Here is a 17,407-nt window from a genome sequence, read left to right as displayed (position 1 = left end):
CGAGGCCACCCCTGCATTTTACGCCCGATGGATAGGTCTGTGCTTCAAGATTATGCTTATCATCATGTTATTTCTTCACAATAAAATCGATAATATTCATGTAACTAGGCCTTATGTTTCATCACAGAATTACCGTTTGGTCGCTAATTTTATGTTTAAATGTTTTTAAATATAGTTTTAATGCACCCTGCCTGCAGAAACATTTTAGGTTGTATCGGTGTTCAGTGTCAGGGTTAAATTATGGTATGGGTGTTATAGGTCTACAGTTCGCCCCTTGAGAAAAATTCGACCTTTCAAACCGCTTCAATGTACCCCATTAATCACTCTTTTCTGAATATTAGGATTATCATGTTATTGATAATTTTCCAGATTTGATTGACGACGAGAACAGAAACCACCATCATAGATGAAAATGAACTTTTACATGTGTATTATTAAAATAATTACGGTAATTTTTTTAAATTGACAGTCAGGTGTTATGATAGAGTGACAGACGTTGATGCAATTACATAGTACACAGACAAATCCATCGACATGTATTCTTCGAGTTTCTAAGATTTTATATAAAAACAACATTATCTCCATGAAGCCATCATCATAAAACACTGACAGATATTTTTGTAGAGGATCGCTTATACACAAATGCAGTGAAAGATATTAAAAAGATATATCGCACCCATTCGAGGAATACAAAAAATAATAGGCCAAATATTCGTTTTGATTCTCTATTGGCTTATCGACAGGTGTTAATACAGTAGAACAATATGATCCTGTCCGTGTCCGTGGTCTAGAACGGTCGATAAAAGCTTAACCTCTAGTTACAGACAGAAAGTTAAAAGTTCGTAACTTGATAGGAAACCGTATACACCAACACGAAGTCTCGGTACGGTGTACCATTATTATCCAAGAAAGCTGCAACCGAAACACTTGCTTATTAAATCAATTTTAGTTTTTTTTAATTCAATTTTTTGCCACGATTTCAAACCGTACAGTGCATTACAAGAATCTCAGACATGGAGAAGTAAAGTAGAAAATATACTAGCGGGTGTGGTAGTATTTTCCGGATCACGACCTTTCGTATGGATCCTTCACAATTATTTTACACTGTGTAATCAAAATTTTTAAAATCAAACGTCTACATTACAGGGGCCTGCAGCCCGTATAGAGAAAGACCGCAACACCGCCAAGTTCATCTGCATCTTACTTAGCCATCTATTTGTCTAGTTTAAAACTAACGTTTTTATTTCTTTTTTTATTAGTTTTTCTCAGGCCTTATCTTATCGCTATCTGTACAAGTCAGTGGTGGCTAACTTTGCCGAAAGGGATCCCACATCATGCCCCGACAGGAGGGTTCGAACTAAGCGGCCGACTAGAGCCGCGGACAGGGTCTCGGAATGAAAATACCTGGTAGGGTTCAGGGGGAGAGTTTGTATGGCTTAATGTGGCCCAAATTGTGCTTTTTAGACCACAGTAGGCCTATTATGGATTGGCAATAAAAATAACGTTATTTGGATAAACACCGTGTTGTCCGGTATGCCGGTTTATTCTGGTTTCCCATCATGCCTATATTTTTAGTGATTGAACCAAGCACACCTGATAATGCAATTGATTAAAACTTTAATACTGACATAATTTAAAGGATATTTCAATTACAGAAATTATCTTCTCATCTTGCTGCGCATCAGAGAAGAGACACGAATAGGAACTCGTACTGGTTTTCAGTAATGGCTCATATAGGGCTATGTGTAGATTGTAACCCACGATGAAAATACATACTTGCTTCTTATCAGCACTGCACCTCCACAATAAGGGAACATCCCAAACCAGTTACCACTTCTACTATAGGTCCTCGATTTGACTGAAGAGGTGGACGCTAAAACGCGTAGCCGACGTGAAATTTACAAATTTCTTCTAACTGCGAAACGTTACAAGTTGCACTGTATAGTACGCCTTGTTTAGCAGACAGATTAAACTTCCGACTACTGTCAGATTCAATTCAAATTTAGTCATTGAAACAAAACACGTACTTTACAGGATGACGATTTCCATTCAATTATTTCAAAAATAGCATGCAGACTACCACAAGACTCCAATAACATCATTACGTAGGCTATTACAGTGTGATCAGATCAAATTATTATTTCCCGTTTAAATAATTTCAAATTTAGTCCAAATTATTAGTACGCCAAAGTTGAAGATCCTTCTGGTACTCCGCATAGCAAATCATGTGGAATTATTTTTTTACGTATTTGTTTTAGATACTGCAAGTTGTCGAAAGTTTAACGTATAATTGTTAATTACAGTACATACTGACATATGCCTATATTATGGTTCACATTTTACAATGCCCCTGGGTCTTACACCCCTGGGTCTTACACCAAACGTTCAAGATTCCAGTGACTTTTACCCAAACTACAGATCTCCCTCCAATTAAAGACCACTTTTGGAACCGGGGTTTCCATGGTATTTGCCAGCTTTGACCTCTAATAGAGTAATAATCTGTTAGAGACATCTGTTAATTTGGGGGCACAGAAAAATGGTCTTTAATTGGAGGTTCTTTAGTAAGGGGGCACCGAGGTCTGTATGCTTTTTGGCAATAATCATCAGTGTTCAGAGTCGCTATTGGGAGGGGGATCTAAATTCAGGCCACTTATATCGATACTTTTTTACATTTTATGGTAGATTCTGAAAAACTAAACCGTTATCATCACATTTAGTTTACTGCGACTCCAAATATCGTTCATTTGACGCTTCTTATGTGCCCTTTTCATGATTTTTTTCAATAATTCTGCATCAACCTCGACATTTGCTGTTATAGCCAAGGACGCTATAAAAACATTTCAGAAAAAGCCTAACTCTGTAAAGACAGACGGTGGATTTTTTTACTGAAACATCTGATTAACTTATGTATTCCACATGTTGTTGCCAGATTGGGAGAAAAACAATTCGAGGATTAATTTTAGCCTATATTGATGTGCGTACAGTTTGCTATACTTGAGATTCCTTTGTTTCTATTGAAAAAGCTTTATGTAAGAACATAATATTAACTTTAATCAATAACAGGTGACGTGATTTTAGAGTTGTCTCTGCAATTTTTCAAGTATGTTCTTCATGAGTTTGTTTTATTGCATGTTTGACCCGTTTTGAATGATCCCTGTTTCAAATTCAAGTTATGAACATTACAATGAAGTTTATCGTATTCGATATTCCTATTTTATTTAAAAGACGATGCATATCTTAACAGTAGTTGAAGACTTGTTTGTGGAAACAGATGTTTCGCATGTGGGTATATAGGTGCGAATTTTGTTTATTTTGGCCCTAATGGCCACCCATATATTGTTATGTAGGCCTACTGTACTGTAATAATATTATTCAGAATTGTTGTATACATTCAATGTCGACCAATTTAAATCATCGACAAGTTCGATACCTGACATGAGCAAATTAATTAATGGTGTTTTTATATTTATCTTTAATCAGCTCAAGATCGTTGACATAAAAGTGACGTCTGTGCTGAGCGAAACAACTTGAAAAATAACCTTGAATACATTGGAGTTACTTGTTTAGTTTTTGATTTTAATTGGATATTGGAAAGAGCAAATTGTGTCTCAAAATAACAGCAGTATAGGCCTAAATAATAACATTTAACTTCATGGAGAAAATATATTTTGTCCATGCTCAAATTCAATACTGCCCATTTTGTAAAATTTGCAAATGCCCATGCGTACACGTTTACTACGAAAACCTAAAATCTTGGAAATACCGTATTTAATTAAACGCAAGTAAATAATGGGTGGAGTTATAAATGTAACATATTATTATTACTGTATTTATTATGCATGTTGCCGAATAGTCTCTGTTCTTTTAAAACATAAATTGACTACGGTAGTATGGTAGTCAATTTAAAGATGAGAAAACCGTATACAGGCCGGGGTATTTGGTGAAAATGTGTCAAATTTCAGTGGAAGTTCATACCGTAACTGAAGCCTATATATTTTTCTTTTTTAAATTGAAAATTGATTTTGTTTAAATTATTAGTTTTTTTTTGTGAAGCGATTTTACTCAATAAACAAAGGATTAAAAGGTTATTTACGGTACTAAAAATCGTACAGTTTATTTCAATTATTGATCAAATGCGTACACGAGGTTTCAAAATATTAATTGATAAAAAAAAAACACCTCGAATAAATTTAATTATAATGAAATATGTACAATATGTTTTGATAAAATCCATTTTAAAGGTCTAAACTTATCAATGAGCAATCATGGTTATATTGTGAATTACAAAATGTTTTGAATTTCCCTTTAAAAGACCCCAATGTTAATTTCATTATGGTTTCCTTTCTTGATTTATGACGATGCTCGTTAAAATATCGCAATGAATTATAACTTCAGGATCAAATAGAATATAATTTCACTGGGTCAGTTTTCAACTTTCGATTATCTAACCTAAAAGCACTGAAAAAAAAATCAACTTTCTTTCCAACCAGTGGTACTATTCTAAATGTTACTATGTATTCAAGTACCATCCGTTATATCGCTGGCAATTGGGAATTAAGCATGACAGTCACTATATGATCCTGTGACCCAGAAACACACCTGAGCAAACTTCAAGGGAGTCAAGCGCAATGCCGCGTTCACTATTTCTTCACGACCACTCCCCTCTCTTAGTACGTGACTTCCCACAAACACGCCGACAATTTTACGCTCGAATTCTCCAAGGTAGCCATTCCACTGGCGGATATAAACGCCCGCGCCTGACGCACCGGATTTCGCATCGCAAAACATGTACGTCATGCTCTGTTCTTCGTATGCCACTGGACAAAAGCGGTACATCATTACAGATATATCCAATGTGTCATCAAACGCACCCATGTTCAAGCGTGTTCCTGCACCAGCGTTCATATGCGAACTTATGCTAAATCCTAATGGTTCCCGATCATCAGGTGAGCGTTTCAGTTCAATAATTGCGTAATCATCATGAAGTGGTACCGGAAGAAAAGCACCTTTCCGGCTGTATCGAGGCATGGACCACGCTGCAGGTAGATTGATCTTAGCCACTCGTATCCAGTAAAAAGCTTTCGATGGATTGTTATTGATGTCATATGATGAAAGCGTTTTGTTCTTCCTGAAGCCTACACGTATATCCTTCGTCTTGTGAATAAATCTCTTGCCGTCATGAAAGCAATGTGCTGCTGTCAATACGTGCCGTTCACCAACTAAAACTCCTGAGCATTCAATATTGAAAGCAACAACGGCTGAAAATGGTAGCTCTGCAAATGCTTCGGCTTCACGTATGGGAAAGCGTGTATCCTCTTGAAAGACATTGCGTCTATTGCGTTTGCGCTGTACAAGATCCCATGCAGTCGCAGCCTTCTTTAACTTATCATTGTACGAGTTCACGTAATCAACGAACGCATGTTTTAGTTTCACTTGGACGTCTTTCAGGTTTCCATCTTCATCGACCGTCTGATATGATAATTCATGCTCCGCTTGTTCCTTTGTGATAACATCCGATGAAGCTACTTCTTCTTCTTCTTCTTCTTCTTCAAAGTCAAATGTCAAGTTAAATCCGGATCCGAATCCACCGCCAAATGATGCTTGCTCCTCTTTTACAACCAAATGGAGCGAAGAATCTTTCGGTAAATTGAAATCAATGCCTTGTACCCGTGTTTGTTTTTCTTGGAAAGCCAACGAACGTGGAATGCCTAGACATAAAAGAACGCATATAGGTAAAGAAATCATTTTCCTATAATGCCTTTTAGTAGTGTACATATAAATCCCTGATAATAATGTGCTGTCTAAAAGTAGGGCATATCCCAGGCTAGATTCCTCTGTTATCACAAACACAAATGAATCTACTCCCAGTAATGATTTACGAATAAACAATACAAAAATATGTCCACGGGCGTAAGCTACCGAGCCCGGAATGAGAAGATCTCATCAAGAAATTTTAGCCTAATAATGAAAGCAAATAGTTATGGGATCAAAACCTTTCTGATTGCACCGACTCTTACAGTGGGCGGTGCATAGCCAAAACTTGATTGATTGGTGGAAAGAACTCACCCTGGATCATTTCCACCAATCAGTTATGCACTACTGCAACTGACCAATCGCATTTCGCAAATCATGTTGCGATAATCTTCAGAAGCTAAATGTGATTAATTATTTCCGTTTGTTGGCGCTACTAAAACATGCATTATTTTCCCTTTTCTTAATATAGGTCTTATAGCGGACTTCTTTCTTATATTGTTTGTGAGCCAAGCAACTGTTAACTGTACCAAAGTATGCTGCCAAAGAACTTATAGTATCACCAGACAAAAATTATTGTTGCTTGATCGTCCTCGAAATGTATATAGCGCCCTCAATAGATCTCCAAGGTAACACCTAGCGGTTGACTAAAGTGAAATCAGAAAAGTAGTTTACTGTAAGTTTAATATTTTTAAATGCGTCTATTTAGCTCTGCATTAGTTTATTGTGCAATTTAATTCTAAAATATATATTAGACTAGGCTACTAAGCCAATAGGCCTAGGCTAGGCCTAGCTCTGAGAGCTGTATGTTTAGGCCTCCTGACTCTAGGAGGAGCCTTGTCAATGTTGGGCCTAAAGCTGGGCTAGACCTGGGCTTAGCATAGAGAGGTTAGGCCTAGCTAGGCCTGTAGCGTGGCTACCTACCAACCTAGGCTAGGCCTATCCTAGGCTCTTGCCCTAACCTAGGCCAACTACATGCAAGGTACTACTTACTATAGCCTAGGCCTAGTAGAAGTAAGAAATCATAAAATTGATTACCAGCTGATTTGATATTAAAATGTTTTATACTTATAATAAAAATGTTTTATAATACCTTATAATAAATATGTAATAATACACATATCAAATCAGCTGGTAATCAATTTTATGATTTCCCTAGTATAGTATTACTGGTAGCCAATCATTTCGGTCACGCCTCATTTCTGTCACACCTCATTTCCGTCACACCTCGGCCGGTTTTTATATGCAAGGCATTTTAGTCGGGTTTCAACACGAATGAGGTCCATAATAAGGAGCACCGTTAAGCATGTTTTGTAATATTATATAATTAATTTTAATTAAGTTTTGTTTTACTGTCATTTATCTCTATTAAGGGTATTTCGAAGATTACTGTATTTCCAACAGGATTTTTAGTATTTCATTATTTCTTTAAATTTAATTATATACTGTATGTATGTCTTTAATTCAATGTTGTTACTGCCAATGTCAATCTATTTGACAAGAAATTGTGAACTTGAAATAATGAATTCATTATAATTAATTAATTCATTATAATGAATTGATTATATTATATTATAATCAGATATCTTTTTATATAATAAAAGTCTTTCATTCAGTGTTGTTCCCTCCAGAAATCTCTTTTATAATTTAGTTTAAATAATATATTCATCAACTGATATATTATTTAATCTGATATCTTTTTATACAATAATACAGTGTATTATTACATGTTTGTGCAAGTTAACACTACAGTTTTGAATATCCTAGTAATGATTTTATGTGTTCAATAATTGGAAGGGTTATATTTTTTTTGTTCTGATTTTCAGAGAATGAACCTTTTGAACAGACCAAAATGATTAGTAAAAAGGAAGCACTGGCAATACTTGATTTGGTAAATTTCCCAGGTAAAAAAAAAACAACAACATATAAATCTTGTAGTTAAACAATTTCCACATTTTTTGTATATATTTTACCTGAAAGCATTCATGTTTTATCATTGTCAATTCTTGTGCTTCTTTTGTAGGTGATGAGGCTAATAACAAAGTGCTAGTTTTTGCCAGGTTACCCAAATCAGAACGGCTGAAGATCATAAGGGAGAGCAGCAGCTCTGAGGATGTCAGTTTGGCAGCTGCAATTGAGCTGCAGAGATTATGGAGAGGTAGCTGTGTAAGGTAGGGATGAACTGAATTAAAGTCGATTACTGATAAATGACATTGACATAATTCTTGTTTTTCTCTCACTTTTAAAGTTATACTGACTGTCATAAAATAGGATAAAACACAAAAATCCAATCAAGATATTGTAAAGCTTTTATTCATAAAACATTTAAGATTGTATCTCTAATTTGCAATGATGCTCAGTTGTAAAACATGTTGGTTTTTTGCTGATTTAAAGACATTGTTTTTGCAAACATCTGTGAATCAATTATTAGAAGATTGATAAAAGTACCATGAAAAGATTATATGAATGATTTTTCCTGTAATTGCAGAGGAAGATGTATTCATCTGCACTTTAAATGATAATACAGGATCTCTGAAAGATAGGCTATTTCTTTCAGGGTTGTAGCTGTAGATCTAAGGGTGGTAGACATTATAAGGTTGAGTGGGGGACAACATTGGTAAACTCTAATTGAGGGGAAAGGGGATTAATATAGGTGGGTTGATGGCCATGAAACTAGCCTTAGATAGACTGGGTGGAAAACTATAAAACATGGTGTCCCCACCTCCATTCTCCATAACTACATCCCTGTTTTTAAATACCTGCAAATTCATACAACCATTTAAACATATCTTGTTTTTTGTTTCAGGTGTGCAATTTTGGCCGGATTGCATCCTTACCTAAGCACTGAGGTAGTGTACAGCCAGTTTAAGTCTAGTGAGCACAGGTTACTTGATGTGGCCACACCTCCAAGATCCAAGTCTTCATCTCCAATCAAAAAGTCATCCTCTAAAAGTCTTGCCAAATCACCAGTTGCTTCAAGTTCTAAAATTGTAGTATCACAGGTAATAACTATTAAGTGACCAAATAAGGCAATGAACCATAAAAATGCCATTTTTCTTCCTAAATACAGTAGTAGCAGTGCCAGAGTTTCCCCGTTGATGGATCTAAGGTCCACACCTACATCAACCCTGTCATGGTTGGGGCTGAGATGAGTAAGAAGATTTTAAGGATAGGTCCAGAAATGGCACCCTCAGATTGTGGAACTGCTTTTTCTTGAAGTAGTGGTCCTTGGCGGGCATCATGGTTTTCTGTGTTGGGGGCCTGTTACCTCAGAACCCCTGCTAGTGCTACCGCGGACCAAATTCAACTTTCTCTCTGTTTATTGAATAATTTACAGTTAAAGGAGTAAAGTGAATTTGTAAAGATTTTCAACCAGTCTCCAACAACACGTACGTAATACGTAAGAATTTGTTTCTATTCTTAGACACTGCAAAGCATGGCATATTAGTTATAGCTTTACAATGCTCAGGAACAGCTGAACTATAATTTAACCAAGGAGGTGCAGAATGTGCCTCTTCGATTAACCGTATTTATATGTGGGAACTTTTAACTTAATTATTTATATTGCACTTTCATTTAGGCTTACTTTGCCTTAATCACAAAATACTTTGGTTACATTATGCATTCGTTTGCCAGCTTCGTACTTGGTATTTGTTCTGGTTTATTGCCATTTTGCCATGAAACTGAGTATCATCATTTTAAAAATAACCTTTAAAAAATATATGTTTACTGTTTATTTTCCTTTTTCGTATCGAAAATTAACTTTCTTGAAATTACACTTTCATTTTCTTTATCTTATTAGAAATCAGCTTCAAAAGTTAGATTCAAAGGAGCAGCGGCGAGAGAAAGGCTACAGAAATATTACAACAACTACAGAGATTCAGCCACAAAGAAAGGACACAAACAAATCCTAACGTAAGCAAATTACTTCATCCTTCATAATTTGTTTTTTGTTTTTTAAAATTTTATTTTCATATCAACTGACAGAGGGTAATCACCTCCAGTTATGAATTGACGCTAACTATAGTATGCTCTAAATATAAATATCACACACAGAGAAGGCACCACATTAATAATAATAGTAGTAATAATAATTATTATTGTGTTTTGACAGTTTTTAGTCTTTTTTTCTTCCATGTTATTTTCTTATTAGGGGTATAGCAAAGGATAAAAAACAACATAATAATAGTCTTCTAAAATGTATCGAGGGTGACCCATCATAAGTTGAACAGGTAGCTGTATCAATTTTTGATTAACTTTCATTGTTTTTTTATTTCTCTCTGGTAATTAAGATTCAATTATTCACTCAGGTTGTCCGCAACCAGAATATCACCTTTTCCTTGATATAAAGCCATTTTCATTTATTCTTCCAGATTCGAACATTTCTGTGCAAACTATATCCAGAATTGGTGGCATCAGCTACGTAGAAAGCGATCTCTATCTTCAGTAAATAAGACCTATTCTAGTAAAAAGTCTGTGACTATCTCTCCCCCATCACCTGAATCATTCTCCCCCAAGCCAATTGTGCCTGTTGCACCAGTCATCTATTACACAAAGAAGAAAAAGAAGAGGGTAGGTCCCCTGGAACCCAAAGATGCAGCTGTCATAATACAGAGAGCCTGGCGTAGACACATTGTAAGCTACTGTATCTTGTAGTTCCTTTCTTTATTATGATTTTATTATTATGCAGGTCTCTCAGTTAAAGACCGCTTTTAGGATCAGGGTTTTCATGGTCTTTAGCAGCTGTGGTCTCTAATTAGAATAATAAAGATAAATTACATGTGTTAATTTGGAATCATAGAAAAGTGGTCTTTAATTGGAGGTGGACTTTAATTGGCGTTTAATTAGAATGAGACGGTTTATTAATTAATAATATTATAATTATTAATTTTGTAAATATTTGTTATGAATAGTTATGTTTATTCAATGTATGAATAATAATATGCTACATAGAAATATATATTTTTAAAAATATACAAGTATTTTAAATTCTCTAATTAGAATAATAAAGATAAATTACATGTGTTAATTTGGAATCATAGAAAAGTGGTCTTTAATTGGAGGTGGACTTTAATTGGCGTTTAATTAGAATGAGACGGTTTATTAATTAATAATATTATAATTATTTATTTTGTAAATATTTGTTATGAATAGTTATGTTTATTCAATGTATGAATAATAATATGCTACATAGAAATATATATTTTTAAAAATATACAAGTATTTTAAATTAGATTAGAATTATGACTTATTTTTTTTGACAGGATGTACAAGTTTACCGGTACTATCGTGATTTGATCAACTTCCGACGTAGAGGGGATCCCTCGATGATGCTCAAGTGTATTAATCCGAAGGAAGCGGCATTACTTGATGCAGCTGCAGGCATTCATATCAAATTCAGATTGGCTGGGGTAAGTTTACTTTCAAATTTTGACTAATCAGTTATCTTAGGGGGTTTTCAAGAGAGTACATTTCAGGTGGTGGGGGGGGGGGAAGGAGAAGAAAAGTGTGAGAGTGTCATTTTCAACCATCTAGAGATGCCATAATCATAAATTATCTAAACCCTCCATCTGTAGTCCCTGGGCCCCTCTTTCAAATTCCTGGATCCGCCACTGTGATTCATTCGCATTTCTGTGAACCCCGCCCTCCCTCCCCCAAAACAAGTACATAGTAAAATAATGATATACAGCAGATCATCTTTTTTATATTTTCATAAAAGAGTACATACACTGCTTGGTAAAATGTGAATGAGCCCTTATGACTTACAATCATTAAATACATTAAATCCAATGAGTGGTGTCATGTAAAGCGCAGGTCTTACATGTACATGTTAGTTTCTTTATTGTAATTTTCCTCAAATCCATATGTATTAAGTACTATATTAATATGTAGATTTTTTTGTCCATCGTTGTAGGATAGATTTCCTCCAAATATCTACTATAAGATATATACTCATCATAACATAGTTGACATGTGTGCCAACAGCCCGAAGGATTACACAAAACCAAGCACTAAACGTGCAGCCGCTAGAGATGTTCACAATAAAACCAAGACACAGGTGCTGAGTAAAAACAAGGAGGGGTGGTACAAGAGATTTGAAAATAACGGATGGAGGTTGGTCTCAGATAGGGTAAGTTTTAGATTGGGGTAACATTCAGGTTTTACTGGCAGTGGCTTATCTAGAGGGGGATGGGTGTGCAAAAGTGAAATGTGGGGGGCTCAATAATTCAATGAGGGGTGATAGCTCGCAAAATAAGGTGACTTTTAACTACTTTTTTTTTGCTTTGAACATTTCCAGTGGAAGAGGCAACTGGAAAAAGCCCAAGCTTTTTTGTTTTTTTAGGTAAATGCTCCCCCCTGCATTCCCCCTTCTTGATACGCCACTATTTATTGGAATAGTACTTAAAGATAAATTAGTTTGTGTTGATTAATAAACTTAAAGAATATGATTTATTATGTAAATTGCTTACTTGGTATATAAGCAAGTTATTAGCGTTTCCTCGGTAATGGATCTTTCTGAAGTGTCAAACAAACTTTACAACGGACCAATCGGTGTAGGGCCATGAATCCACATTTTTCCCACAAACATGTGTTACCAACCAACGCATGTGTTTGCACACGTTTATGTTGTCATTTTGTGGAATCATATCAAAAATCCAAGGACCAGGTTTAGTGGGAAGGTCCGTCCATTAGAATAAGGACATTTATTTCTCATCAATTAACAAGTTCATAAATAGTACTATTTCTATACCATAGATTGGGTAGTGATTGATGAATTTTCATAGTAAACAATCTGTGTTTCATTAGAATTCAATACCTTTAATATTCAATCTAAGGTCTTTAAATGTTTATATCTATTATGTGCAGTTACTGGTGGGGGCTGACCAAGACCCCGTTTCTTGGGAGTCTTCAAGGGTAACAAAAGAATTCCATCATTCAAAACTCAAGAGAAAAGAAGATGTGGAAAGAAAGAAGAGGAAGAAGAAAGTTGAGTGGTTAAAAAAAATGTAAGTAACAAATACTTGACTACATTTTTATTGATTTCATATTGTTTGTGCCCCACTATTCTTTATTATACTCAATCCCAATGCTCATCTTCATTATGTACAGGTATAGGGAAGGTATGCTGAAGTCAAAAAGTGGAGATGCAGATACAGCTTCAATGGTAGAGGGGGCTGCTGCAGGCATGGTGTCGGTCTTGGACAATAAAGGCCTTCTGGCAGTTGATGAGTGTGAAGTTGATGAACTTCTGGAGTGGACAACTGGATTAAATTTTGAAGAGTAAGTTTCCTGAAATGGATTCAAAATTTCTTATTCCTTTGCGTACTTATCAATAGTAATTTACATTAAATTTCATTATATAGTAATGATAAAATTGTCACTGCAATACAAATTATATTGTATTGTAGTGACCCGGTACCCGGTAACAGCAACTCTTGTCGTTCGCCACAGGGGCTGTCTGTACCAGTACAACGGGGTATCCTCCTACTGGACTTGAATGATGTACTGGGTTCATAATGCACGCAAGCCATTGTGTACACTGTGCCTTGAGAAGAATTGTCCTACCACCAGAACCATATGCAAGCGTGATATTCGAACCAGCGCCGATATTATTCCTGTAGGTTGCGGCGCCCCTGCTCTTCGCTTGGCCATACGACTCACCATATTATTATAGAATAGCTGCAAGATGGTTTAAAATTTATCGATTTTTATATATGAATATTGTTATTTTATGTTTATGTATATTGTTATTTTATATTTATTATGTTTTTTTTTTTCATTGTTCCTTCTCACTGTTGTTATTGTTATCTTAACCAGACAATGCATCATTACATAATTGTTGAACTTTTAATGTTTTTTTTTTTTTTTCGCTAGTTATTGGACAGGTTGGAAACACATTGGTACAAGCGGTGCTTCTGAAGATGCTACAGGTAAAGGGCAATAAAAATCAAGATAGGAAAAATAGAAAATGTATAAAGGGACAAAAAATGAGTGCCGTGCACTCATTGTGCCCGACCATCGTCGGGTTACACGATCCTAAAATGGGGAACGCAGCGCCACAATGCATGTGCAACAGATTGTTTTTAATGACGATCCTTTTCACACTGCCTCCGACAATCAGAGGATGGAGTTGCGACATCTAGTGTTCACTGGGAGCAGAGTTGAATTCGTCTGGGTGTGGTTTTCATAATATGTTTAATATAACACCAATTAGCTATTGTTTTTTTAAATATTCAGAGAATCGTTTTTTCTCTTTTTTTACAGATAGTAGAATAAAAATTACCACTTCAAAGCAAGATCCGTATGAGATTACGTTTTCCGCAGACCTCATGCTGGCTGGACCATCACCACAACAAGGGCGGCCTATCGATAAATTTCAGATTGTTGTCCCTAATCCTTCAATTTCCTCCCCTGCTAACTGATGGTGTTAGTATATTCATCAGTGGAAGCAATAGAAGTAATAGGTATTTTTGTAGACCGGATAACTGGTAGGTGATATTTTCATGTCTTTTTCTGCATGCTGGTCAAGATTGTTACGACTGTTTTTCAGTGGTGGAGTTGGAGAGATATTTTCTGGCTTACTCCACCAACCAATATCAGAATGCTACTAAACAAAGGACTGAAAAGGAGTATAAAACCTTTAGACTAGAGTACTACTGAGTGACAACATAATGAAGTATGCCCTAAATTAACAGCTCACCAGTATGGAGTGGAAGTATGAATTAAGAAACATTGGTAACTTAAAACAAAAAAGTATAGGAATAAATATCTGATGGAATTGAATATATGTACACTAAAGTTTTCTAAATGTAGTATTCATATTTATCAACATTTTTTAGGTTTAAGTAGCTAATATATAAGTATGTGTAATATCTTGGCCCAAATAATTTTTTTGGGCTTCGTAACCACCGTCCTGGTTTTTATAAAGCAATACTTTAATCAGTCTAGTGATCAGTGTCTAATGCAAAAAGAATGTAATGCCAATCCATCTTTTAAATCACCCTTATCAACACCTGGTCCTTTTAGCTCGCTGTCAAACGTAGACATCATCGTTGTACTCCAAGTTAAGATCCAAATGTCATTTGCAAAGCATTTCACCAGTGTAAGCAGGTGTAACATACCATATCATAGTAAACACATTCATTTTCTCCAGTGAGTTGTAAAGGAAGTCAAATTGTATAAAGAATTCTACATTCTCAAGAAAAATTCTGAGTGATTGAATGGGTTCATCTCAGTAAGGTAGTCTAGAGCTTTGCCATGTTCTGTAATTAGAAAGTGATGTCATTTATTAGAATGATAATACCAAAGATGGCTAAGGAACATTGATGAATATTATCTTATTTTTGTTGAAGCAGTGCATGTTGGGTTACATGATGTATATGTACATATATGTGTATATATATATATATATATATGAGCAATTTCACAGTAAATAGACATGCTCCAAGCAATTTTTTTTAGGAAGCTATAACTAAAGATTTTATTGTTTAAAATTAAATATTTTTACATTTATATCATCATATCAATGAGTATACAAATTAAAAATCATTTCATGATCACACAATTCACAGTAAAAAATATAATGATAAATTGACATACTTTTTAGCCATATTTCACCATACAAAAAGAAAAACATAATTGATAAAAAAAAATCCCATGAAATAATTTTTTTTTAAAATAAACTATAACCAGGGGCCCCAAGTTGGCAGACATCCATTCTGGGGGACTTGGGACTTTTGGTATAACACAGCAGTTAAAAAACAAAAGCCTTGATATATGACTAATAGTCCTAAAAATGGCTTTGTTGTATGTATATTTTTATCATGAATACTACTTATCTGCATTGCTGGCACCAGCAGGGTAAGTACTCCCCATCGGACCAAAAACAAAATTTAAAAATAGGCCTACACCAAGCCAAAACATGTTTTTCACAGTCGTAGAATGCCATTTCTGACCATTTAGAGGTCCCTATTTAAAAAAAATCTCTCACAAACCCACACCCTCCTCAGGCATACAAGCTCAAGCCCCCCGCCCGGTCGGTCTGGCAACTTACCCCCCCCCCTTAGAAAATGTATCCTAGAGCTGCCACTGCTTATCTGCTCTCATAAACATCTTTAGACTCAGTATGTTTTATATGAGCTTATAAAATACTTGTATTATTGGTTTTTTTTCTTCTACTTCATTATTAAATTAATTAATAATTAGAAGAGGTATTGTCTTACACGGTATAATTATTTACTTACATTGTTATACATGAACAATAGTACAGTATTACAATTTAGATAGTAATAATTAGATACATTATATTGGTTTACTTCTGGTCTCCCCACCAAAAAATATATTTCTATTTTTCATTTTTTTATAAGTCAAGTATATTTTTTCATCATAAGTGTCTATAAAAGTTGTCTTAAATCCCTAAAATACTGACCAACATTCCGTCCACCTAGAGTGCAAATAAAATACAGTATAGGCAAGTAACATTAGATGCTATATTGTTAAATAATATGTTTTTGTATATTCCAATAAAATATATTGCCAAAATGTTTAATTGTTTTGTTATTTTTTGCTTTATCTGTTTATATACATCAGATTGAGGCATATCTTCTTCACCTCACTACTTTATTTACCTTTGCACTACTAGATTGATAACAGCAATCTACACTATGTCCTTACCAGTGGTGGCGCCAGTGGGTGGGGGGGTGGCAGGGTCATTTGCCCGGACCCCCTGTCATCCGACGTACAACCAGGTCGTCAGATCAAAAATAAAAAAAATAATAATTTGCCTATCCAAATAACGTTATTCTGCCAACCTGCAATATTGCGATCGGAAAGCACATTTTGGACCATACAAAGCCATGAAAACTCTTCCTGTTAACCCTACAAGGGTATTTTTATTCCGGGCCGTCAACCGAGGCTTTAATTTAAGTTGCCACCGCTGGTCCGTACCTGGTTTCTGTCTACCCATCATAGGCTAGGTCTCACCCCTCTTAAGTCTATAAACTCTTGATAATCCTTATGGACTGCTAAGATATAAGTAATCAGACGGTGTCTAAACATTCAAAATTTTTGCTCCATTAAAAAAAATTCATACCACTTTTGATTGCTACTGAGATACAGACAGCACTCATCAGTTTATCTTGGTAGTCATAAAATGAGAAATTCATCGTAATTACTAATTTCATTTTGTCCTTTTCCCTGTTAATGGTATTTTAGATATAAGAAGATATGTTTCTTTTTCAAATTTATTTTTAGATTTCTTAAAATAAATCACAGTGCTAAGATGTCAAGTATATTATCATGAACAAACAAACCGCCCATGAAGTCAGTGATTGCATTTATAAGGCATCGTTTCGGAATTTCCAGCCCACAGGCATCATAAGATCCTGTCATTCTAATCAGGTCACCCAAGTCTTGTCATCCAATGTGCTTGTTTGTAGTCAGTCTAAAGATAAATTTTTAAAATACGGAATTTCTGTTGAGTTTGTACAGTAGACCAGGCTTGAACGAGTGAGGTGTTGTATGTACTGTGGGTCGTAGAACTACATACCATTGTGTAACGGAAAAGCCCCTTTACCACTACTTTTAAGAGTTAACTTTTTTCTCTAATTGATACCCATTTCATTATTTTATATAAGACCCTATAATAAAAATTCTT

General features: G+C 35.1%; 2 protein-coding genes across 2 annotated transcripts; one reads left to right on the top strand and one right to left on the bottom strand.

The window, feature by feature from the left end:
- Window positions 1–3,555: 3,555 nt before the first annotated feature.
- On the bottom strand, window positions 3,556–5,974 carry LOC117120144 (serine protease 23-like). Its single transcript, XM_033265164.1, has one exon. It carries the CDS (start codon window positions 5,773–5,775, stop codon window positions 4,555–4,557), a length of 1,221 nt encoding a protein of 406 aa, XP_033121055.1. The 5' UTR covers window positions 5,776–5,974; the 3' UTR covers window positions 3,556–4,554.
- A 331-nt stretch (window positions 5,975–6,305) lies between these two features.
- Window positions 6,306–15,218, top strand: LOC117120146. Its single transcript, XM_033265166.1, has 12 exons — window positions 6,306–6,427; window positions 7,578–7,655; window positions 7,775–7,922; window positions 8,558–8,753; window positions 9,554–9,666; window positions 10,125–10,386; window positions 11,016–11,162; window positions 11,666–11,881; window positions 12,619–12,758; window positions 12,862–13,032; window positions 13,627–13,682; window positions 14,017–15,218. The coding sequence occupies exons 2-12, from the start codon at window positions 7,604–7,606 to the stop codon at window positions 14,172–14,174; spliced, it is 1,659 nt and encodes a 552-aa protein (XP_033121057.1). The 5' UTR covers window positions 6,306–6,427; window positions 7,578–7,603; the 3' UTR covers window positions 14,175–15,218.
- Window positions 15,219–17,407: the final 2,189 nt, after the last annotated feature.

The sequence above is a fragment of the Anneissia japonica genome, unplaced genomic scaffold, assembly GCF_011630105.1.
Source record: "Anneissia japonica isolate Jap-2015-1 unplaced genomic scaffold, ASM1163010v1 scaffold401_len1656234_cov178, whole genome shotgun sequence".
Lineage (NCBI taxonomy): Eukaryota > Metazoa > Echinodermata > Crinoidea > Comatulida > Comatulidae > Anneissia > Anneissia japonica.
Note: the sequence above shows the minus strand (reverse complement) of the source record. Positions and strands in the feature narration are given on the sequence as shown.